The sequence below is a fragment of the Stegodyphus dumicola genome, chromosome 11 (genome assembly GCF_044657685.1).
Source record: "Stegodyphus dumicola isolate Sdum_Otavi_A_Nest chromosome 11, ASM4465768v1".
NCBI lineage: Eukaryota > Metazoa > Arthropoda > Arachnida > Araneae > Eresidae > Stegodyphus > Stegodyphus dumicola.
In genome coordinates this window covers 122,834,287-122,860,127 of record NC_140778.1, presented here as the reverse complement: position 1 = coordinate 122,860,127, position 25,841 = coordinate 122,834,287, and the positions used below count along the sequence as shown (strand labels likewise).

Here is a 25,841-nt window from a genome sequence, read left to right as displayed (position 1 = left end):
ATTTCTTAAACATAATTCTGTAATATTAATAAAATTGTAAAAATAATTATCTTCCATGCAATGTATGTACAAGTTGTATCAGTATGATCAGAGCATTTGTGGAGTTTGAGTAAATTCATAAGTATGGTACACAGTATAAATGTAGACTTAGACAAATTGGTCAAGTTTATAATACATACACATTTCTGCATAAAGAAATTAAGCATTTTCAAGGACATTTAAGGACCATTAATGAAAAAATTAAGAACCCATCAACAAATCGGAACTGAATAAATTCAATTAAAGATATTATCTATGCCTAAACTTCACTTTTATAATACTATCCTAAGAACGTATGTGTGTATGTGATTATGGCAAAGCCTCGAGGGCTATCTGCCTAAAGGGAGGGATGCCTTTCGTGGAGGACTTTCTAAGGGAAACTGGCTCGTATACACGTTACACATGGGGAAAACCACGAAAACGCCCATGCAGCCAGCCCGTTCGCGGGATTCGAACCTCGGACCGAACTACCAGTGTTCAGCGACTTTACCGCTCGGCCGCTGGTGGGCCTCCTAAGAACGAAAGAGGTTCACAAGTAGAATGCATTATTATTAAACATAATTTAATGAATATAACTGAGAATAAAATCAACTTATAAAATAAAATTTAAAACTAACTAAAATTCAACTAAAATAAAATTTATCAGGTAGCATTAAATATTTTACTCTTATAACAGTTGGACATATTTGAAAGAAGATCAGTGATATTTCATTTATGTTTTACTAACCGCTTTATGTTGATTTTTTTATGTCTCATTTTGCCACGTACTTAGCGTAGAGGTTTAGTAAATAGCAGGTAGATTTTATGTTAAACAGCATAGGTGAAAATGAGAAGTAAAATCATAATCAGCATGATTCGTTACAGAAGACTCGCTGTTGCCACCATTGCTGCTTGCCTACAAAGAGGCCTGCTGATCAGAACAAACCTGAAAGACTGATTATAGGCATATTTGGGAAGTTTTGAAAGTTAGTTATGCTCTGCCTGTCTTACACAGTTAGTGTCAGAACTTCGTGTAGAGTTCTTGGGTTGTAATCCACTTAATACACTCACGTTTGTGAAAACTGCAACACCAAGAAGGAATCGTCATAATTGAATGCAATTTAATACACAGTTGAGTGGTAGTGGTACAAATAAATGATTAAATGTTCAAAGCAAACAAACAAGAACAAGAGATCAGAATCAGTATTTTGTGTGGCCACCACGCGCCGCAATAAGTGCTGCTACACGACGTGGCATGGAGTCAAACAAAGTTTGAATGTCTGACTGAGGAAGAGCATTCCATATCGTTTGTACGCGTACCCAAAGTTCGTCTGCAGACGCAACAGGACGAGGATCACGAGCAAGACGCCGACCAATGACATCCCACACATGTTCAATTGGCGACATATCCGGGGAACACGCAGGCCAAGGAAGAAGCTGTACCTGCTGCGCTGCAAAGAAGGATTTAACAATCCGAGCAGTATGAGGGCGGGCATTGTCCTGTTGAAATACAGCGCCTGGCAAGCTTTGAAGGAAGGGAACAGCTTCGGGCTGTAGAACTTCACGGATATACCGGTTGCTGTTCAGATTGCCCACAATTCGTAGCAATTGAGATCGTCTATGATATGCTATGGCGCCCCAGACCATAACTCCGGGTGTTCGTCCACTGTGGCGTTCGATAATGCACTTCGGAAGGTGGCGTTCACCGGCATAGCGTCTGACACGAATGCGGCCATCATGGTACCACAAATTAAAGCGGGATTCGTCAGAAAACACGACATGCTGCCAATCAGCACGCCAGTCTCTATGCTGATTGGCCCATTGTAGCCGCAGGCGGCGATGGTCGTGCGTTAGGGGGATCCTGTATAAAGGAGTCCGTGCGCGCAGTCCACACTGCAGCAGACGTCTACGAATTGATGAAGCACACAATGAAACACCTGTAGCTATTGACCACAGTGCTGCCAATTGTCTAGAGGAAGCTGTACGGTCCGTACGCGCCATGCGGACCAGGTGTCTATCATCGCGAGCTGATGTCACATTTCGGGGTCCACTCCCGGATTTCCGAGTTGTCCGACACTCGTCCGTCCACTGCTTCCAAACGCGCATCACTGTACTGCTGTTACGCTGCACACGAGAGGCTACTGCGCGATACGACAATCCAGCTTCACGAAGGCCGATGATTCTCCCTCGTTCAAACTCTGTAAGTTGTTCAAATCTCGCTCTCTTTCGTCGACGAGGCATAAGTACAGATTGAGTTAACGTTTACCACTAGCAGATAACCACCGATAACCATACACGCCTCGCTACAGCCGTCTATTTATTCGGATCCATCAGCCGTTCAGAGGGCGCTGCTCAGCCTACGCATGCGCTACGGATTTGCAATTCTAATCATTTGCATATCATGCGCTACTTTGCATTTCCTGAAAATTTCAGCTCACTCGCGTAAGTCCTTCATGGTGTTGCAATTTTCACAAACGTGAGTGTATATTTTAAGGTTCTAATAAGCCACTAAAGCCACAAACATGATAAGTTGTTTTGTATTGTCTCACTAAATGCGAAGAATAAGTTTAACCTGAATTTTTACATTTTTGTAGTTTATCTTGTGGCTATGGTACGGATTATTGCAAGGCAACAACTCTCTTTAATATGCAGAGATAACTTTTGAAGATGACCAGTTAGTTTCAAATAATTAAATTAGCTAGTTATGTACCCTTAGTCATTATAGATTGACATGGCCTCTATTAAATTTATTTTTCAAAAATATTTGTCACAAAAGCACTATTAAAATCAATCTATTAACATGTCACAGTTTAAAATACATGTAATTTATGACTGATTCTTAAACAATAATTGTGCATCTCATTAATATGAAGCCTTTCCAGACATTCTGGTTAATTTATATCAATTTCCTTCTCTTCATCTTTTCTAACAATTAGAAATTTGTTTCAATATGCAAACCAATATTCCCACTTAAAGCACAACAGTCCAAACACCGGACAGGTGTGAAGCAAATTATCGCTATGTCTGAAAGTAACTACAAAGTCAGATAACGGTTTAATTAAATCTCTTATTTAAAAACAATTTAAAACATAAAGGAATGTTTTATACTAGCAAAATCAACTACAGCTTATTGTGCTCCAATTAAACAGGAACAGCGACTGCATGTTTTTTAACTCATGACAACTTGAGTAATGACTCATGCAGTGATGCCCAAACATTTTTTTTATACAGTCAAAAGTCGTTAATTTGGACACCCATAATCTGGAATGATCTATAATCCGGACTTCAAAGCTAAAAACTTTCTGCGCATGCGCCGCGTTGACACATGCGCATAGGCGTTTACGCGTGTGTGTAAGACCTTTACGACTGCGCATATGCGTGTGCGCAAGAGCAGAATCCATTTTCGCATGCGTGTTTTACGTATAACGGACGGTATAATTAATTATCTAATTATCTATTTCAGTTAATGTTGATGATTGTGTTGTTCCTTAATCTTCGAATTGGATCCGGCTTATTATTTTTTGCAGACTGTAAGAGCAGATGGAATGGCCAGTTCAATCCCCAGACTTGAATTCAATACAGCATCTTTAGGACGACCTTGGAAGACAGGTTGCTACTTTAAGTACATTATTAGATGTACTTAAAGATGATCATTAGATGAGCTTGAACAAGGATTATTCCGCGTCTGGTCGTTGCTTCCCATTTGACTGACCGACAGCTTAATTGACAGCATAGAATGTCTCTGCCACCAATGTATTGCAACTAGAGATAGGCACATTCCTTATTAGAAATCATTTTTGTAATGTTACCCCTCCATTTTTCCTCAAAAAACTGTGATATACTTGTTATTACTAAAACATAGTCTTATCATTAAACATCATTAAAATAAAAATACTTCCTTCACTCATCCCCGATACCGAGCAATCCAGAAAAACTAAAGACAAAACTTGCTCACTTACCTGGGTAATGTGATGTTGAATCTGAATAAAAACTCTAAGAAGTTGATTTATCTAATTATATTCTCTCTACCCTACAAAATATATACATTTTTTAACAATTGTCGGGAAATTTTTCTGGCCCCGAAAGTTATTTCACATCTTAATCAGTTCACGTCACGAGGTTGAAAAGGAAAAACCCTTTTTTTCTTCCTACTTCAATGACAGCCAACGCCATCTGTGTCTCGTACATCAAAATGAAGAGATTTGTTTTTAATATTTGTTAGATACAACTAATCAGTTTCACAACACTCCCACCTTTTTGATTTTCAGAAGGAAAATCAAAAATCAAATAATGGTATCCTTACTACAGGAACACACTTCTAGAGGGTACAGTTTACGTACAGGACAAATCAGTATGCCATTTCTAGTTTTCACTTTTACAACTCTTACAGGTCCATCTCTGCTTGTACAAAGTTCTTGGACACGAGCAATTGGCCAGTTCACTCTTTTAAGGTTCTCACAACCTATTAGCACGATGTCTCCAACTTTTAATTCACAGTCCTTCTGTCCATGCTTTTGTACTAACTGTCCAAGGTACTCCTTGCGGAAACAGCTACGAAATTGTTCTCGAAGTTCCTGGCAGAAACGCCGACGAGCCAAGAGTTTATTTCGATCTAAAGTATCCAAATCTGCTGTACCTGAAACCTTAATGTCCTGTAAGAACATAGAAGGCGTTAATGGTAGAAGATCCTCAGAGTCATTTGACACATAAGTAAGTGGTCAACAGTTTATTATGGCTTCCACATCACAAATGACGGTGAGTAACTCTACGTAATTGACTGCAGCTTGTTTTAAGACTCTCACAATCAAATTCTTGGTTGTGCGGATTAGACGCTCCCACCATCCGCCCCACCAAGCAGCAGTGGGCGGAATGAACTTCCAAGTGATGGGATGCAAAGTTTCCTGAGCAATTACCTTTACCCAGTCAACCTTTTTCAGCAATGCAGATGTACCGACGAAATTTGTGCCGTTGTCTGAGTAAACTGTAGATGGCCGACCTCTTCTGGCTATGAACTGACGAAACGCTTGAATGAAGCATTCGATACTTACAGATGTCACTAGTTCCAAATGTACACATCTATATACAGCACACGTAAACAGTTACTATCCAGGTTTTGTTTTTATTTTTGAGAATCAGAGAGCCACATAAATCTATGCCGGTAACTTCAAATGCGAAAGCATCTCGAACTCTGTCTAATGGTAATTGAATGGGTGCAGTAGTTGGAGGTTTTGCTGAAAATCGTTTACAACGGACGCACTGTTTCACCACCGATCTAATTCGGCGTCTTGCACCAATGATCCAGAATTCTTCTCTAATTATAACAGTTAATGCTTGTACGCCGGCATGAGAATGCTTTAAATGGTAATCTCTAATTAAACAGTCAACAATATAATGCTTAGAAGGTAATAAAATCGGGTACCGGAATGCATAAGAATCATCTCGTTCGGTGATTTTCATTTTTACTCTTCTTAAACCACTCTGATCTCATACGGTCAAAAGACCATTGATGGAGTCTCCAGTCTCTGGAAAACTCTCCCCCTGAACAAGTGAAAGAAGTATAATTTTAGATTCCTTTATCTTGGAAGCAGACAGAAAAGGCTCTTTACTTACAATTTTCTTTCGACAATTTTTGATAAATCTCTTATCCAACCTAAAACTCTTAACATTTTTGAAAATTTAGAGAACTTCTCACACCACTTAACTTTATCCGCTTTTGTAGTTATACTAAGATTTACATTTAAATTTATGCCTTTCCTGCGCTCTGAAAAAACTAAAGCTTCATTTGGCTTAAACTCTAATTTTGGCCAGTTATCTCTAGGGTCTTTGAGCCAAACAGGCCCTCTCCACCAATTTAATTCGAAAAACTGAAGAGGGGAACATCGTCGAGAAGGTAAATCAGCTTGGTTAGAATGACCCTGTACATATGACCACTGATTTGCTTTAGTGAAAGCGCAAATTTCCTTCACGTGATTGCCCACAAAAATCCTCCACGCATCATTTCTTTGAATCCAAGATATGGCCGTGGTGGAATCGGTCTAAAAATATTTCGGGATGTCATCTAATGTAAGAGCTTCTGTCACATATTTGGAAAGACGCACGCCCAAAAGACAAGCCATAAGTTCTAGACGGGGAATAGTAAGTTCTTTTAAGGGTGCGACTCTTGACTTAGCCATTACAAAACTGACTAATGTTTCTTCTTTAGTTTCGCATCTCAAAAATATTACCGTGGCATAAGCATGCTGGCTAGCATCACAAAATACATGAAGCGTCCAGGAACTTCTATCTCCAAAACCTATACGTCGCGGTATTCTCAACTTATTCAAAATTTGTAATTTATTATACCACCTCGAAAATTTACTTTTGATACTATCTCGTAATGGAGTATCCCAGTCTGCTGTTATCGCCCAAATTTCCTGTAGCAGTAACTTTGCAGGCAATAAAACAGGTGACAAGAAACCCAAAGGATCAAACATTGTCTGCATTACTGACAAAACCTCTCTTTTAGACAAATCGTCCGAAACCAATACAGTCTTAATTTCAATATAAAGGTTATCTTCTATTCTGTCCCACATAATCCCTAAAACTGGTACAGAATTCTCTATTGTGGACTCAGTGCACAAAGTACTTTGGGTTAGTTCCACATCTTTTTCTACTGGGCCATAGGTCCACATACGTAAGTCTATTTTTGCTTCAGCTAATATTTCAGTAGAATATTTCACAAAATTCACAAGCTCCTTTTCGTTATCAACAGAAGTCACACAATTATCAATATAAAAGGATTCATTTAATTTCTGAGCAATAGAACTTTGTTCCTTTGGTACTTGTGCCAAATGAACTGAAATAACCGCTCCTAATAGAAAAGGGCTAGACTTTACTCCAAAAACTACCCTCGTATGGCGGAAAACCTTCAGTACATTATCTTTCTCCCACCATAAAAATCTTAAAAAATCCCTATCTTCTTTCCGTAATTCAATCTGTAAAAATGCACGCCGGATATCAGAGGTTACGCCAATGTATTTTTCTCTAAATCTTAACAAAATTGAAGGGATTTCTTCTATTAAATTTGGTCCTTTTACTAAGTAATCATTAAGGGAGGGCGATCTATTAACTTTACATGGTGCGTCAAAAACAGGTCTTATCTTAGTCGAGACACTGTCTGGTTTAAATACTGGGTGATGCGGTAAGTAGTGCCCTTTATAATTCAGTTCATTGTCTGGTACTATTTCAATTACACCCTCCTCTATCCATTCATTAAAAATTCTATCATATTCTTCATATTTATGTAAAGACTTGAGTTTTCGGGTGACACTGAACAATCTTTTTTCTGCTACATGACGATTTGATGGCAATTCTGCGTTATATACTAACCAAGGTAATTCGACACAATAACGACCATCTTCGTTTCTGGAAAGAGAAAAATTGTTCGTGGGCAATTTCTTCCTCAGCAGCGTTAGTTGAATTCTGATGAGCATCTAATATTCCGATCGTTTCTAAGCTCCAAAGATTGGAGATTTTAAAGTCCTGACCCACTAAACTTGCACACAAAATGGAAGCATCTTTATCTTTGTGATTAACAAATTCCTCCGATACACCACAAACTGTCCAACCAAGTTTCGTACAAACTGCTGTTAGTCCTCCTTTTAATTGTTTTACTGATCCCGTGAGAATTTTTCCATAAATATCACTACCGATGAGCATTTCTATTTTTGGACAATCTGCTCCCAGATCCGACAACCAAATGTTGTTTCGTCTTAATTCTTTTAATATCGGACCCTTGGGTACCCGAGGTATATCCCCACATATTATGTCTTGATCTAAAAATTCAAATTCTAGATCTGAATACTTACGCGGACTGGCTGAACATAATTTTACGAAATATTTGTTATGCATCTTTGCCTCTGTTCTGGCACCTCCAAATAAAGTAAGAGCAACATTTTCTTTGGAAATAATTGGTAACCCCAATTCAGTGGCTAATGATTTCAAAATATACGATTTCTGGGAACCACAATCTAAGAGTACTCTAACATCTTTATGCTTTTTGACACCAGATACTCTTATGCATAAAGTCATTAAAGCTACGTCAGCGGTACAAGTTTGCCTGGCTGTAGCCGTATGTATGTTGTCTATTTCTGATTTTTCTGTAGGAGGTTCAGTTTCATTATTAATGTCCAGACACAAAATAACTGAGTGTGATTTACCACAAGCAAAACACCTAACAAACTGTTTACAGAACTTTGCCATATGATTTGGTTCCAAGTATTTTAAACAGCATTTTTTCTCCTTAACTTTAGAAATCCTTTCATTAAGAGATAATGAACGCGCATCGTAACAATTTTTACTATCATGCATTTTACCACAAAAAATACATGCATGTTCTCTGGTTGTAAGAAAACCTGTGGCAGTGGGAACATTTCCCTGTTTCTTAAATTTAAATTTACCTTTTGTTTCCCTCTTTGCTTTATCATGATATCCTTCTTTACGACTAACACCATCGAGTCCATTACGCGCCAATTTTAATCTCTCCTCACCCTCCACTTCAGACTTTAAAAATTTCATTAAGTTGGTAAGGCGAGAAAGATCAGTTCCTTCAGGCTGGTTAAAGAGTGAACTCCTTTACCACGCCTTTAAAAGATCCTCTGTGAGACACGATTCCACCATCGGAAATAACCACGATGTGTTTTCGCTCGATTTAAGACCTAAAGACTCTAAGGCTCTCAACTGAGCTTCAATTTTATCATACAGTTTATCAAGAGGTAATTTATCCTTGTGATCTGCCTTCACATTGGAAACAATTAATTTAATTAGTTCCCTAACATACACTTCTACTAATAATTCAGGTTTCCCAAAACGTTCCTTCAAAGCTAAAACAGCTTTATCATAATTTTCAGAAGTCACCGGATAGCTTTCAATAAATTCTTTAGCACGTGATCCGGGCTTCATACACTGAATCAAATAGGAAAATTTGTCACTTTCATATAAATCAGGGTCAGTGTGAATTTTCTCAAACTGCGACCAAAACGGTAGCCAATTTATCAATTCCCCATCAAACTTCTTAAGTTCGATTTTCGGAAGTCTATACTGTTTAATCTTACTACAACAAATACCAGCACCATCATTTGGTCTTGTTTCTAAATTGATTTCATCTGAAAATTGCAATTTTTCATTAATTTGCCGAGTTAGTGTTATGAAATCATCAGAATACACCTCGCGACTTTCGATTTCTTTAGTAACATCATCATCTAAAGTTTTCCCGTCTTCAGCTAACAAATCAAGAATTTTATCATCTACATTTTTTATATCTGAATATACATTTTGTAGTTTAGTAACTGCCCGTTTAAGTTTCAGAGCCTTTAAAGCTTCCATAGTTAACTTTCAAAATAAAACAAACTGCTTTACAAAAAATAGTTTTGAATTTAAACTTAATTTAATACATCAAAAACTATCTATAACCATTAAAATATTTTTTTTTTTTTTAAGTTTATTTCTTAGAGTTCTGTCGCGGGACACCACTTTATGTTATTACTAAAACATAGTCTTATCATTAAATATCATTAAAAATAAAAATACTTCCTTCACTTATCCCCGATACCGAGCAATCCAGAAAAACTAAAGACAAAACTTCCTCACTTACCTGGGTAGTGTGATGTTGAATCTGAATAAAAACTCTAAGAAGTTGATTTATCTAATTATATTCTCTCTACCCTACACAAAATATATACATTTTTTAACAATTGTCGGGAAATTTTTCTGGCCCCGAAAGTTATTTCACATCTTAATCAGTTCACGTCACGAGGTCGAAAAGGAAAAACCCTTTTTTTCTTTCTACTTCAATGACAGCCACCGCCATCTGTGTCTCGTACATCAAAATGAAGAGATTTGTTTTTAATATTTGTTAGATACAACTAATCAGTTTCACAACAATACTATTTATGCAAGAATGGATTTCTCTGCCAAGAGTGCAATTTTTTGTTGTAATTAATTTTTCTGTTGAACTTTAGAAACATTTTATGTCGCATTCATTAAAGAACTGTTTAGTGAACATGTCCTGTAAATTTCTTGTTTCTGTGTTGCTTCACTCTCAAATTAGACACAAAAAACATGCTGTTCCGTACCTTTCGAAAGGCAGAGAGAGGATTTAAAGTTTTTGTTGTTGTTGTCCTTTGTTTTCCATTTTAAGTCTAACTAGTCTGTGAAAACAGGATTTTCCAACCAAAAATTTTCGGCAGTAAATTTTCGTTAACGCAGTACGTCTGGCACATCTGTTCAAAGAGTAAAGCTTCTATCAAAAGAGGTGCATGAAACGAAACAGTTTGAGAACCACTGATATATGCAAATAAATTTCAGTATGGGCCACTATAAATGTCTATGGCAGCGGTTCTCAACCTTTTGACTAATGCTTACCACCTAAACAAAAATTGAAAACCTTTAGTACCACCACTACACTGTAATAAAGCTCAGATCGCATAAATTTACGAGTGTTGGAGAAAAAACTGAATCAGGATGTTAGGATTTTAATTTTTGAATTTAATAGTTAAAATTACTTTGCTTCTTTGTGTACCACCTATTTTTCTCTTGCGTACCACCGGCTCAGAACCCCTGGTCTATGGCCTTTTTACAGTCATGTTCATCAACCTAACACATGAACATTTTTTATCATTAAGATACAATAACACGCCAAACAGATATTAATTTAGAAGTCAAACAACAAAAATCAGCGTAATATTTTTAAAATTTTCACAGGACTCGTTTCGATGGTCTTACCGAACCATGATCCTAAGCTGCAAAAGCCCAAATGAACGAGATAAGATACAATGATTAGATAAGACAAGAAAGCCTGGACACGAGATAAGCTACTGGCGCCATCTGTTGATGAAATTAGAAATAAAAATTAATTCCTTTATAGGCTGAAGACAAAGATGGATTGGAATTAGGGTCGTTAACTAGAACAAAGATTTTTTTGAATGTGAAATGCCTCTAGAAAATGCAGTTCTCCAATGGAAGATGTTTTTTGAATAATTTTGGCAGCAGAAAAATTAAAAGTGTGATTTTCGGACCAACAATGTTGGGCAACAGAAGACTTCCTTTTCCTTTTTTCTAACATATGCCTCATGTTCCTTAAAGCGAAATTTCAAGGCTCTCTTAGTTTGGCCAATGTAAATTAAGCCACACTGGCGAGAAATCCTGTAAATACCCGAGGAATTCATATTTTTTTGTCATGTTAGCTTTTCAGCATCCTTCATATTTATTTTCTTCAAAGACAGCCATACTTTAACAATAGTTAAATGAAACTATACGCATGTACCACATTTCCCCCCTCTTCTAACTAATTTTATTGTCCAAAAATCAAAAAGGTGAAATTATGTGAGTAATTTAATTTCTGAAGAATGCAATTACAGTACAAGCACAATAAACAAAAGCAGCTTTGGTTAATCTACAGGTAACTATCACAATATTTCTTTAAAACAAACTTAACATTTCAAAAAGAAAAAGAGGATTTAAAAAAAAAAGCACTAAAAGAAAAATTAAGCACTAAAAACAAAAATAAGGGCTTTAAAGAAAAAGTAAGCACCTATAAGGGCCTTTATATTTTATTTTCAAATATAAGGACTGATAAGCACTTGTAAGAAACACTACGAACCCTGTGTTATGTCAAAAAAATGTCAATGGAAGGACAATCATATCGCTTATAGATTCACTTGTACAACATAAAAGGATGGTACGCAATGACCACATTATATTTTATGTTACAAAATATTTTCCAACTGCAATCTTAAGCCCTCAAAGTTGTTAGAAGATTTCAACAATCAGCATGGCGGTGAATCAGTACTCTTCTGTTATTACGGCTGGACGTCTCGATAATAGAAGTGTGCGGGTGAATATGCAGGATATAGCCTTAACATCTTTAAATCTACAAAAGCATGATTTGAAGCCAGCTGTACTACTACAAAGTTTAATATTGCAGCAATTGAAAAACTTACGCTAGAAGCTTCTTATCAAGAGCGTATCCGTATGCTAAGAAAATAAACAGCTGAAGAACTAGCAAAACCATGTGCATTTGAAATTGCCAAAATTTTTGTTCGATTCTGAAGAATAAAAGAAAATTCAACAAATACCAAAATTGAATATGTGACTCAATTGTGGAATAAAGATCTCAGTGCCGATATTTTACTGCAAATAGCAGAAGATATCAAAGTTAGCCCTCTAACGATAAGCATCCAACTGGAGGAATCAACTTATGTTGATAATTGCAGTCAGTTATTAGTATTTTGCGATACATTAAAGAAAATTAAATACTAGATTTTCTATTTTGTGAACTGCTCGATTTAATAACAAAAGGGACTGAAGTTTTTAATTACATTAATTAAAAAAAACAACAAATACCCATGAGTATTAAAAGCTGTTTGCAATGATGGTGTCCAGCAATGTTGGGTAAAAATTCTGGATTTATTTCATATACGAAGAGAGAAACAACACAAGTTACTATAATGAACTGCACGCTGCATCGTTATGCATTGCATCGAAAACTTTGCCAGAGAATTTAAAACTACATCAGTGAATATAGTTAAATACATCCAAGGTTGAGCATTTAATCATCATATTTTTCATGCTTTGTGTGAAGAAATCGGTGCTGTTCGTACTGCGATTATTCATCATATGGAAATATGGTGGCTCTCTAAGGGCCGCACGCAGACCAGGGCTTTTAAATTGCACGAAGAAAGTATACAGTTTCTTATTAACCAAAATAGTGATTTAGTGGAAGATTTGGGAAATCAGACGCTTTGTGTTGGCTGGCCTAACTAGCAGATATATTTTGCAACAAGAATGAAGTAAGTACCTTAACACAAGGATTTGGCAAGAACATAATAACAGCTGGTGAAAAATTAGCTTCATTTACCGAGAAATTAAAACTTTGGAGACATCGAGTTGAACATGGGAATTTAGCAAACTTTCCTTCGCTGTATTCAGTTGTTTTTGCAAAGCACGAGTTCTGCATTTATTAAGTGTAAAATTTGGCTAATCTTTGGATTATGGTAACTTGGCGATTTTTTGGCGATCAACCCTGCTACAGCAACCTGCTATTTTTGTTTGGACGCAATTTTGTTTTCACGAAGCAAAGACATGTTTCTTTTCTTTTTATTTACTCAACACTTTTCCCAACAATCTGCTAGCCGAATTACACTTGTGCTAGAAATTTTATGGAACAAAACTGCTTAATCATGACAAATATTAACTGCAAAATTGGAAAAAAGTGCAGAATCGCAAACTCCTTGCCGCATTTTTCACAATCGCACATACACAGTAACCATGTACACGTCGACTTATTTTTACTTAAAAAAAAAAATCCCAGAATTGCTCAAAAATGCCATTGCGCACACTCTTGACTTTATCCATCTACAGTGCTAATTTCTCATAAATTACAAAAACTTGCACGAAAATGCAGGAAAATTTTGTGTATCTTTAAACTTGGTAAAAAGCAAATATATGAAATTACCTGATCGTGAAAAAATATGGTTGATCTTTACAATATGGTAACTGGTAGTTTGGCGACATTTTGGAGGCGATAAAGGTTACTACCTGGCACTTTGGTAATAATGTGAGCAGTACTCAGTTCCGATTACACATTATTTTGTGTGAGGGAAATGAGAGATCATGGGATATGTCATGTGATATTAATGGACGAATTACGGTTCTTTAATCGGAAAAGGGGGGAAATCGGGAAAAATCTGGAAATTTTGTATTTGGCTTTATTCTGTGTTGTGTGAAACAGTGTTCGTGAATTTTTGGATCCCATGGCCGTAACTAAAGTGAATTCGAAATGGGTATTTATGTATGTATTAATTTAATGTATGTGCTCATTTCTATTTTAAGTAGTGTTTTTGAATTTTATTATATTTTAATTAAATGATAGTTATTTTGTGAATTTTATGTTTGTAGGAATTTGGTATACGTTTTAGTTGAAGTAAACGTGCATGGAAATAATTTAAATATCTGACAATAAGTATTTGTAATGGTTGCGGTATGAATTCGTTGGTGACGTGTATAATGTAATAGATGATTTAGAGGTAAAAGTTTTTGGATATTTTATTTATTTTATATGTGGAAATGTTCATTACTTTTTCGCGATCAGGTAATTTCATATATGTTCTTTTTACCGGGTTTAAAGATTGAGAAAATTGTCATGTATTTTCGTGAAATTTTTCTAATTTATGAGAAAAAAGCAGTGTACATGGATATAGTGAACAGTGTGCGCAATGTCATTTTTGTGCAATTCTGGGATGTTTTTTTAAGTAAAAATAAGTCGACGTATACATGGTTTAGTGATATTTTAATTAAATGATAGTTATTTTGTGAATTTTATGTTTGTAGGAATTTGGTACACGTTTAAGTTGAAGTAAACGTGCATGGAAATAATTTAAATATTTGATACAAAGTATTTGTAATGCTTGCGGTATGAATTCGTTGGTGACGTGTATAATGTAATAGATGATTTAGAGGTAAAAGTTTTTGGATATTTTATTTATTTTATATGTGGAAATGTTCATATTTGGAAAGGGTAAATACTTTTTCGCGATCAGGTAATTTCATATATGTTCTTTTTACCGGGTTTAAAGATTGAGAAAATTGTCATGTATTTTCGCGAAATTTTTCTAATTTATGAGAAAAAAGCAGTGTACATGGATATAGTGAAGAGTGTGCGCAATGCCATTTTTGTGCAATTCTGGGATGTTTTTTTAAGTAAAAATAAGTCGGCGTGTACATGGTTTATGTGTATGTGTTATTTTGAAAACGCGTAAGGTGTATGGTATTGTGCACTTTTTCCGAATTTTGCAGTGAATATTTGTCATGATTAAGCAGTTTTGTTTGATAAAATTTCTAGCATAAGTGTAATTCGGCTAGTAGATTGTTGGAAGAAGTGTTCAGTAGATAAGAAGAAAAGAAACATGTCTTTACTTCGTGAAGACAAAATGGCGGCGGGGAAAAAAAAATAGACGGTTGCTGTAGGGAAGTTGGTCGCCAAATTTTTGCCAAAAAATCGCCAAGTTACCGTAATGTAAAGATCAACCAGGAATGGATTAAGCCAGGTACGTCTGTTTATTCTGATTGTTGGAAAAGTTATGATTGTTTGACGGATGAGGGTTTTGAGCATTTAAAGGTAAATCATTCTTTAACATTTGTAGACCCCGATTCCGGGTGTCATACAAATACAATTGAAAGTACGTGGAGGCATGTTAAAGCTTCTTTGCCTACATACAATCGCAAGGCAGATTATAAATTTTACCTTGCGATGTACATGTTTCGTAAATCATGTTTAGCGGCTAATGTTGATTGTTTCAATAAATTTATTGAAATTGCTGCTGGGGTAAATTGGGAGGAATTCAAAATTTCTGTATAAATAATTCTTTTTATTAGATTGCCGACACGTATTTTCAATTGCATTTGTTAAAATTGTATATAATATGTTATTCAGTGTCATTTATTCGTATTTTTTTTTTTTTTTTTGTATTTAATGATTCCGTATTTTTTATGTATTAATTATTTGTATTTAGCAAGAATCCATCCAGGCGAGAAAAAAAAGGTGCCAAATACAGGTATTTTGCTTGGCGAGGAAAAAAAGTCGCCAAATTTCCGATTTGGGAGGGTATATCAAAGTAGTTCCTTTTCCCTATATATATGTAATGAGAATCGTGGAATACTGCTAAACATTTCAGAATATTCTACATTGGCATGGAAAACATGTTGTGGCAATCCACCATCAAAATGAATAAACAAAAAATAACCAAGGAAGTACAAACATTAATCTGATGGAATTGCACAGCATTCTCCATAGCTATAAGACTTATTTATTATTATTGCAAGGAATCAATATCAAGAATGGGGGAAAAAAATTAAATGTCTTGGGGAAGCGGAGAAGATACATTTAGTATTCAAATAGTCAATATTTGGGGAAGTTTCCGGAAGCAGAAAGGCCATTAGTTGAAAAATTAAATATTCCAATAACTGAATATTTTTAAACATCCACAAACAAATTAAGTACCTAAAAGTCAGAAAATCTTCAAGTCTGAAAAGAACAATGTAGAATTTAAAGTGTAAACACGTTACATGTACGAACACATAAATATATGTTGCAAAGCTAAGTATGAAATATTATTAAATCATAATTTTATCAATTTACATAATAATACTTCAAAATATGCGTACACAAGGAATTCTATAATGACATAGTACGCAGTACTGTGTAAATCGTCGGAATATACACACAAGCAATGGAACTCCGTTTATACGTTTATTTTCTTCTAAAAAGCATATATAATATAAACTATTCAATTAACTGCACCCCTTTTTTTTGAAGAACAGACAATAATAAAAAGAAAGGCTCTAACCCTTAAATATAGCACGAAAAGAATATTTCTTTTTTCAGACTATGTCAGAGCGAGAAATTTATAAAACTTAACTGCAGTTTTGGCTTTGAAACAAATTATAAATAAGCTGTCATATAATAGAAATAAAAATAAACTAAACTAGTATTGCAGAATTCTATTCATAACTGAATTGACAAATTTCAATACTATCGCTATAAAAATAACATACCTGAACCGTTGGGTCCAATAATGGCTGTAAATGGCTTCAAACATCCTATTTCCTGCTTTCCTCTATAAGATTTGAAATTTTCTACTTCAATACACTTTAAATATCCCATTTTGAGTCATCAAATTGAAATATTTAAATATTATGGCGCTTTAAGAACAACATTTTTTTTATAACACACACATTTACACATTTACGCGCCGCGCATTGTGTTGCCAGTTGACAACTCCTTTCTGCATAACAAAAATAAACGTCTACAACAAGTTTTTGGCCCTATTGTAATGATACTGAAAATTTTTCTTTAAAATAGTTGAGTTTTATATATAGTAATATTAAATATATTAGTAGATATAGAAGTATATCCTTATGCTATCCACAATAATTGTTGTCTTTTTTACTAGAGTTGCTACATACAGGATGGGACGGATGTAGAGGCGGCTGTGCTTGTATGTAGGATAAGACTGTTTTGATATCCTGGTGTTTCGTAACAGCTGGCGTCGCGACCAGCTGGCGACACACATTGCCTTTACTTTCGAGAGCTAAACATTTCGAGTATCTGTAAAGACTTCATCAAGTATCTGTAAAAACTTCAGCTTATTTAACAGTAATTGTTAAGAGGAGTGTAGTCATGAGTTATAAAAATTAACACGAATCCCATCCATCACGCTTACAAATGGTGACCCGAACGTGATTCCTGTTAATTCTTATAACATATGACTCCCCGTCGCTTAACAATTACTTTATTTACGCAACTATTCACACACACAGATCGTGTTTTATTCTCTAGTGTCAAGATGTAGAAACATCTTTTTTTACTCGGCTTCATACAATAGCTTTAAGCTACTACAAAACCCTGTACCACAACATATTTTAAAGGCGTTTTTTTATACATTTACAAAATACATATGTAGTAGGCATAAATACAAAATATGTCATGGGATTAAGGAATAATGTTATCATTATTTAAAATAATTGCAGAGTAATACAAAATTTTTAAATCCAGGAAATTCTGCAATTTTCAGTTTCTGCATTCATAGAGCAATATTCTGGAATTAATTCATAATTAAGAAATCTTTGTTCAGTTTTACCCCATGCATGATGTCTAAAAAAGGAGGTTAGAATTCTTGTGTGTAAATTCCTTGATGTGCCCATTTTCTCTTGAAGGAGCGAGGTAAATGATAAATTAAGAAAAAATGCATAACTGATTATATGACTGGATACGGGCTTTTCCTATGATTGATTATCCAAAGATTTTTATCTCCATGATATGTCTGCATGTTTTGGAGAAAATACGTATTTTGGGTTTTGAGGCATCTTGAGCTGGAGAATTTGACTGCCATACCTAACGGGCAGAAGGTAGAAACAAAAGAAACAATGATAAGAATATTTCCTTTAATTTTACTTTTCATCAGGAGAAGTTGATAATCGCATCTTCAGTTAACAGTAATGAATTTTACTACTTATGAGCTAGCAGAAGTCAAGTGATTCTCAACTCTAGAAATTTAAAAACTGGCGCTTTTTTGTAATTGGCGTTTTGTTATTTAGAGCGAAATATGTTTCTTATAACTCTGTGAACTGTTTTCTTTTCTTTGATTCGAATTTTTGCCTTGATAAGTGCCACTATCTAGATTTTTTTTCGAAATTCTTAAATGTTTCATGTTTGCTACTGCTAACTTGAATTAGTGTTAATCCATTCCAAGGCAGTTTTATTTGTTTTGCTTTAGATAGTGTAGTTTTTGCATTTCCTTAATTCAGAACTTTTATATCATTAATTGAGCCTAAATTCGGTTTTCGAGTTTGCTTATATATAATTACAAAATGGATATGTATAAAAAAAAACCTTTGCGCTTTTCGGGTCTGAGCAAACAATTGAGATCTGTCGAAATAAATGCAAACAGAAATTTATCCAGGCACACTCGTCTTAGTTTGCTTCGTGGAATGGACGCCGATAATAGTGAAGTGGAAAATTCTAAGGAAAATACAGGCTCTGAAACATTTGATTACGAACGAAACAAAAAAGTTTCTGAGGGTAAGTTGTTTAATTCTTTTCTTCTCATTTTTGAATTATTTAAGTACTAGTTTTAATAATTAATGCTAAAATGAATTGGTGGTTTTATGTATTTTAATTAATGTTTTTTTTTTATTTTATTTTAAAACCACGGTATTAAGATGAAATTGATTATTTACAAGATTAGAGTTTTGTATTTTAAAATCTTTCTCTTCATGCATTAGATGATTGTTTGATTATTCAAGAAATTATTTAATCTCCAAGTTATTATAGAGGTTTCTTAAACAATTGAAAAGTTCAGCAATAATGCTATTGTAAATAATCCATATGTGTAAAATCCTAGGAGAGCCCACACCCTTGGTGACAAACTGGGAAAGTGCAGAATCACCCACTTCTGCTTCGCACGTTTCTCAAAATCGCCAACTTGAAAATAAAAGTAAAAAAATTGCACAGACTCGGTATCCATGTACGCATCGACCTATTTTCACTTAAAAAAAAAATTCCAGAATTGCACAAACCTGCACACTCCCTTTGTCCATGTACACATCTATATGTGCCGTATAAGTGGGTGCGACAAGGGTGTAGGCTCTGCTAGGATCCAATTATCTATATGCATTAATCTGCTAATTATTGCATGGGTGATTCAAAAAATATTCCTGCTATTATGCTTTCTTGCAGTTTTAAAAGAAAAGAAAACTTATTTTATACTGTTTTACATATAGTTTAAAGTAATATTCAGACATATATCATTCTTGTTCCCCTTAATCACTTTTCAAGAGTATTATCACTTTTCCCCTTAATACTTTGAATACTACTTAAAGTTAGATTAAGTTTATTCAAACATGTACAGGCTTTTTGCATATACAGGTCTTAACAAGATATTTCTGCATTTCAGTATTTACCTCTTATTTTGCCTTTGTAATTTTACTTCTCTTTCTTCCACTGGCTATGCTTTAAGCCGGTATGTCTCAAATTTCTTCTTTCCCTTGTGATTAGTACTGAAACATTTCTGCCAAATTAGTCTTTAAATTCGGTAAAAAAGACGTATATCAAATTACCTGATCGCGAAAAAGTATATACCCTTTCGAAGGATGAACATTTGCACGTATAAAATAAATAAAATATCCAAAAACTTTTTCCTCTAAATTATCTATTATAAACGTCACCTGCCAATTTATAACGCAAACATTAAAAATTGTTGCAAATATTTAAATTATTTCCATGCACAAAATTTTCATGAAATTTTTCTAATTTATGAGAAAAAAGCAATGTACATGGATATAGTGGGTAACTTGGCGTTTTTTTGGCGACCAACTCTCCTACAGCAACCCTCTATTTTTTTTTCCCGCCGCCATTTTGTCTTCACGAAGTAAAGACATGTTTCTTTTCTTCTTATCTACTGAACACTTCTTCCAACAATCTACTAGCCGAATTACACTTATGCTAGAAATTTTATCAAACAAAACTGCTTAATCATGACAAATATTCACTGCAAAATTCGGAAAAAGTGCACAATACCATACACCTTACGCGTTTTCAAAATAACACATACACATAAACCATGTACACGCCGACTTATTTTTACTTAAAAAAACATCCCAGAATTGCACAAAAATGGCATTGCGCACACTCTTCACTATATCCATGTACACTGCTTTTTTCTCATAAATTAGAAAAATTTCGCGAAAATACATGACAATTTTCTCAATCTTTAAACCCGGTAAAAAGAACATATATGAAATTACCTGATCGCGAAAAAGTATTTACCCTTTCCAAATATGAACATTTCCACATATAAAATAAATAAAATATCCAAAAACTTTTACCTCTAAATCATCTATTACATTATACACGTCACCAACGAATTCATACCGCAAGCATTACAAATACTTTGTATCAAATATTTAAATTATTTCCATGCACGTTTACTTCAACTTAAACGTGTACCAAATTCCTACAAACATAAAATTCACAAAATAACTATCATTTAATTAAAATATCACTAAACCATGTATACGTCGACTTATTTTTACTTAAAAAAACATCCCAGAATTGCACAAAAATGACATTGCGCACACTGTTCACTATATCCATGTACACTGCTTTTTTCTCATAAATTAGAAAAATTTCACGAAAATACATGACAATTTTCTCAACCTTTAAACCCGGTAAAAAGAACATATATGAAATTACCTGATCGCGAAAAAGTAATGAACATTTCCACATATAAAATAAATAAAATATCCAAAAACTTTTACCTCTAAATCATCTATTACATTATACACGTCACCAACGAATTCATACCGCAACCATTACAAATACTTATTGTCAGATATTTAAATTATTTCCATGCACGTTTACTTCAACTAAAACGTATACCAAATTCCTACAAACATAAAATTCACAAAATAACTATCATTTAATTAAAATATAATAAAATTCAAAAACACTACTTAAAATAGAAATGAGCACATACATTAAATTAATACATACATAAATACCCATTTCGAATTCACTTTAGTTACGGCCATGGGATCCAAAAATTCACGAACACTGTTTCACACAACACAGAATAAAGCCAAATACAAAATTTCCAGATTTTTCCCGATTTCCCCCCTTTTCCGATTAAAGAACCGTAATTCGTCCATTAATATCACATGACATATCCCATGATCTCTCATTTCCCTCACACAAAATAATGTGTAATCGGAACTGAGTACTGCTCACATTATTACCAAAGTGCCAGGTAGTAACCTTTATCGCCTCCAAAATGTCGCCAAACTACCAGTTACCATATTGTAAAGATCAACCATATTTTTTCACGATCAGGTAATTTCATATATTTGCTTTTTACCAAGTTTAAAGATACACAAAATTTTCCTGCATTTTCGTGCAAGTTTTTGTAATTTATGAGAAATTAGCACTGTAGATGGATAAAGTCAAGAGTGTGCGCAATGGCATTTTTGAGCAATTCTGGGATTTTTTTTTTTAAGTAAAAATAAGTCGACGTGTACATGGTTACTGTGTATGTGCGATTGTGAAAAATGCGGCAAAAAGTTTGCGATTCTGCACTTTTTTCCAATTTTGCAGTTAATATTTGTCATGATTAAGCAGTTTTGTTCCATAAAATTTCTAGCACAAGTGTAATTCGGCTAGCAGATTGTTGGGAAAAGTGTTGAGTAAATAAAAAGAAAAGAAACATGTCTTTGCTTCGTGAAAACAAAATTGCGTCCAAACAAAAATAGCAGGTTGCTGTAGCAGGGTTGATCGCCAAAAAATCGCCAAGTTACCATAATCCAAAGATTAGCCAAATTTTACACTTAATAAATGCAGAACTCGTGCTTTGCAAAAACAACTGAATACAGCGAAGGAAAGTTTGCTAAATTCCCATGTTCAACTCGATGTCTCCAAAGTTTTAATTTCTCGGTAAATGAAGCTAATTTTTCACCAGCTGTTATTATGTTCTTGCCAAATCCTTGTGTTAAGGTACTTACTTCATTCTTGTTGCAAAATATATCTGCTAGTTAGGCCAGCCAACACAAAGCGTCTGATTTCCCAAATCTTCCACTAAATCACTATTTTGGTTAATAAGAAACTGTATACTTTCTTCGTGCAATTTAAAAGCCCTGGTCTGCGTGCGGCCCTTAGAGAGCCACCATATTTCCATATGATGAATAATCGCAGTACGAACAGCACCGATTTCTTCACACAAAGCATGAAAAATATGATGATTAAATGCTCAACCTTGGATGTATTTAACTATATTCACTGATGTAGTTTTAAATTCTCTGGCAAAGTTTTCGATGCAATGCATAACGATGCAGCGTGCAGTTCATTATAGTAACTTGTGTTGTTTCTCTCTTCGTATATGAAATAAATCCAGAATTTTTACCCAACATTGCTGGACACCATCAGTGCAAACAGCTTTTAATACTCATGGGTATTTGTTGTTTTTTTTAATTAATGTAATTAAAAACTTCAGTCCCTTTTGTTATTAAATCGAGCAGTTCACAAAATAGAAAATCTAGTATTTAATTTTCTTTAATGTATCGCAAAATACTAATAACTGACTGCAATTATCAACATAAGTTGATTCCTCCAGTTGGATGCTTATCGTTAGAGGGCTAACTTTGATATCTTCTGCTATTTGCAGTAAAATATCGGCACTGAGATCTTTATTCCACAATTGAGTCACATATTCAATTTTGGTATTTGTTGAATTTTCTTTTATTCTTCAGAATCGAACAAAAATTTTGGCAATTTCAAATGCACATGGTTTTGCTAGTTCTTCAGCTGTTTATTTTCTTAGCGTACGGATACGCTCTTGATAAGAAGCTTCTAGCGTAAGTTTTTCAATTGCTGCAATATTAAACTTTGTAGTAGTACAGCTGGCTTCAAATCATGCTTTTGTAGATTTAAAGATGTTAAGGCTATATCCTGCATATTCACCCGCACACTTCTATTATCGAGACGTCCAGCCGTAATAACAGAAGAGTACTGATTCACCGCCATGCTGATTGTTGAAATCTTCTAACAACTTTGAGGGCTTAAGATTGCAGTTGGAAAATATTTTGTAACATAAAATATAATGTGGTCGTTGCGTACCATCCTTTTATGTTGTACAAGTGAATCTATAAGCGATATGATTGTCCTTCCATTGACATTTTTTTGACATAACACAGGGTTCGTAGTGTTTCTTACAAGTGCTTATCAGTCCTTATATTTGAAAATAAAATATAAAGGCCCTTATAGGTGCTTACTTTTTCTTTAAAGCCCTTATTTTTGTTTTTAGTGCTTTTTTTTTTAAATCCTCTCTTTTTTTTTTTTTTTTTTTTTATGAACGCGTATTTTTTCCCCGCACCAAAGCCGAAACTAAATAAACAACTTTTCTTCCTTATATGCTACGTCAGATGGTGAATCATACTTCCGGAAATTGCTTTTCCCCCTTTCTCTGCATTAACGTAACCTATGGTGTGTGCGAGAGTACAGACAGGTGCACGTCGTTCTATTGGTCAAAGAATTGCGAAAATGGTAGAAAATTTCCTCCCACCCAAATACTACACACGTTTGGATTTCTTTCAAGATTTTAATAATTTGCATTCTCGTTCCGCGTGGTCAGTTCATATCCGTGTTTATTATAATCGTTATGCTTATATTATGAGCAAATGCATGAATATTTATAATAATATAGTTGCAGTAACTACTGAAGTGTAGATAAACTTCCAAAAATGGGTGTGTTTTTACACAGATTAGCTTTCTAAGAAATAATATTCAGAATGGCTTAAATAAAAGAAAAGTAATGAAATAGTCAAAAAAAATATTTTTTTTTTTCCCCGATACATTATACAGTACGGAGGTTGAGAGGTTCTCCGCAAAATCTCTAATATTGAAGCAGCAGATACTTTTTTTTTTTTTTTTTTTTTGTCACTGTCCAATCTGGATTGAATAGGACTAAAAGTTTTTTGCGGTGTACCGAACCGAAGCGAAGATTGATTCTATTCCGGAAATTTAACGCAGTCTGTTAAAAATTAGAATCAGAAACACCCCAGATTAGTAAGTCTCTTTTCCTTTATTTAGTTCTTTATTCTCCGAATACCAGCAGCTGTTGATTCCGATTGTGTAATATCACATGTGGAAGAATTACACCGCACGTATTGCACAATAACGTTTGCGGTATTTTGCAGAGATAATTAATTTTGATGTTCAGTCTGAGATTTATTTATGAACACTTAAAAGAGTTTTACTGTGCATTCTAAGCAGAATATTTCTCAGTTCCGTTGGTCTATTTTTATATGATGCACATATCAAAATATCAAAATCATTTATTTAGCTGAGAAATCTAAAGAACGGCTACAATCTCCACCACTCCTCTTTTTTCAGTTACTATATGGAATATTCAGGCAATTTCTGAGTATGCGGGTTAGTTAAACTTTCACTGTTCAAGGATGACTGCATGAAGCAATTTCCCGTCTTCTGATTTCAGAAATGTGCCTCTTTTTTACTTAAATTACTTTGCTTGGAATATATGTTAAGGGAAAACTGTTATGCAATGAAAATTTAGAAAATGTTCAGAATTTTGATTTGAGTTAAATTATTTAAATATTAATATGAGTGGAAAAATAAATTGTATTTATTATTAGTTGCCAAGCGAATACAATTAATATGGCTTATTATTATTTATTTTCTATATTTTGAACTGAAATTTCATCATTAAATCTTGTAATATAGTTTAGTTCTGCATAGTTTTTTTTCTCTCATTGTAAACTAATTCTGTAAATTGAACTGTCATTTAAAATTTTAAAAAAAGTTAATTGTTTTCCATGGTTAAGGTAATGCTCATTCTCTTAATAAATTAAGCATTGCTCATATTTTAAATTACAAGTCTAATTTTTCTTTTAAGGTTGTGCAGTTGTGTATAATGTAATTAGACAGGTGCTTATTTTTTCCATAAAATGTGCTTGAAGGTGCTTATTTTTTTAACTAAAATGTGGCTACGAACCCTGTAACAAGAGTTACTACAATTTTAAAAAATAAATTAATATAAATTTTTACCATTGGATAAATTTATTTAATTTCAATAAATACTACGCAATATTAATAAATTAAAGTGAATATTGTTAAAAAACCTCGTTTACGTTCTTATTCAAGGTATTTTCTGCATTTCATGCCTTCATCCATTAATCATTTCACTAATTGCACCTGAAACGACAGAAATTTTTTAATCACCTTGACTTTTGTGACTAAAGTGTAAACGTAAAAAATTGAAAGAAATTTTTGAATAGATTTGATTTGAATGAAATCCCAATTTCATTCAAATCAAATCTAATCAAAAATCTTCCACTCACATTTAAAGAATTCTCTTAAACTGGAAACTTTCCTTGCTTTGGTCCATCATAACATGTTAACAGTTATCCAAAATTGGGCATGAGCTGTATAAGCTTCATCTGTTACTCGCTAATTCATATCTAAAATTCACTGCCGTTGAACAAAAGTCTTGGTCTAGACTTGAGAATGTGGTTAGCTGTCATAAAAACACCCTTGCATTTAAATTTGAAAAACTTCTTTTAGTCTTCCAATTTACAGTTCAGAAAAATCTTCCCACTGTAAATATTAAGCCAGTAGTTAATATTTCTAGTGTTAGTTTATCAGAACAAGAGAGAATTCTGAAATATAATTTTAAGTTCTCACAAACATCAAAACCCTCGATTCCAAAGATTTTGGCTCCTAT

The 25,841-nt window shown here is 34.1% G+C and overlaps 2 protein-coding genes across 4 annotated transcripts in view; one reads left to right on the top strand and one right to left on the bottom strand.

Moving 5' to 3' along the window:
- The window catches only part of SMC1 (structural maintenance of chromosomes 1), a 98,367-nt gene extending 81,537 nt beyond the window's left edge, over positions 1-16,830 (bottom strand). Inside the window, exon 1 of the mRNA XM_085827190.1 lies at positions 16,609-16,830. Coding sequence (XP_085683316.1) covers positions 16,609-16,717 — 109 coding nt within the window. The 5' untranslated portion in view covers positions 16,718-16,830. The remainder of the gene's footprint in view (positions 1-16,608) is intronic.
- Positions 16,831-18,016: 1,186 nt separating this feature from the next.
- LOC118192195 (uncharacterized) overlaps positions 18,017-25,841 on the top strand; it is a 62,251-nt gene continuing 54,426 nt past the window's right edge. For 2 of the 3 annotated variants that reach the window (XM_035363098.2, XM_085827187.1), the window contains exon 1: positions 18,020-18,634. In XM_035363098.2, coding sequence (XP_035218989.1) covers positions 18,424-18,634 — 211 coding nt within the window. In that variant the 5' untranslated portion in view covers positions 18,020-18,423. Of the gene's footprint in view, positions 18,635-25,841 lie in introns of all 3 variants that reach the window. The other variant, XM_085827188.1, reaches the window with a different exon arrangement.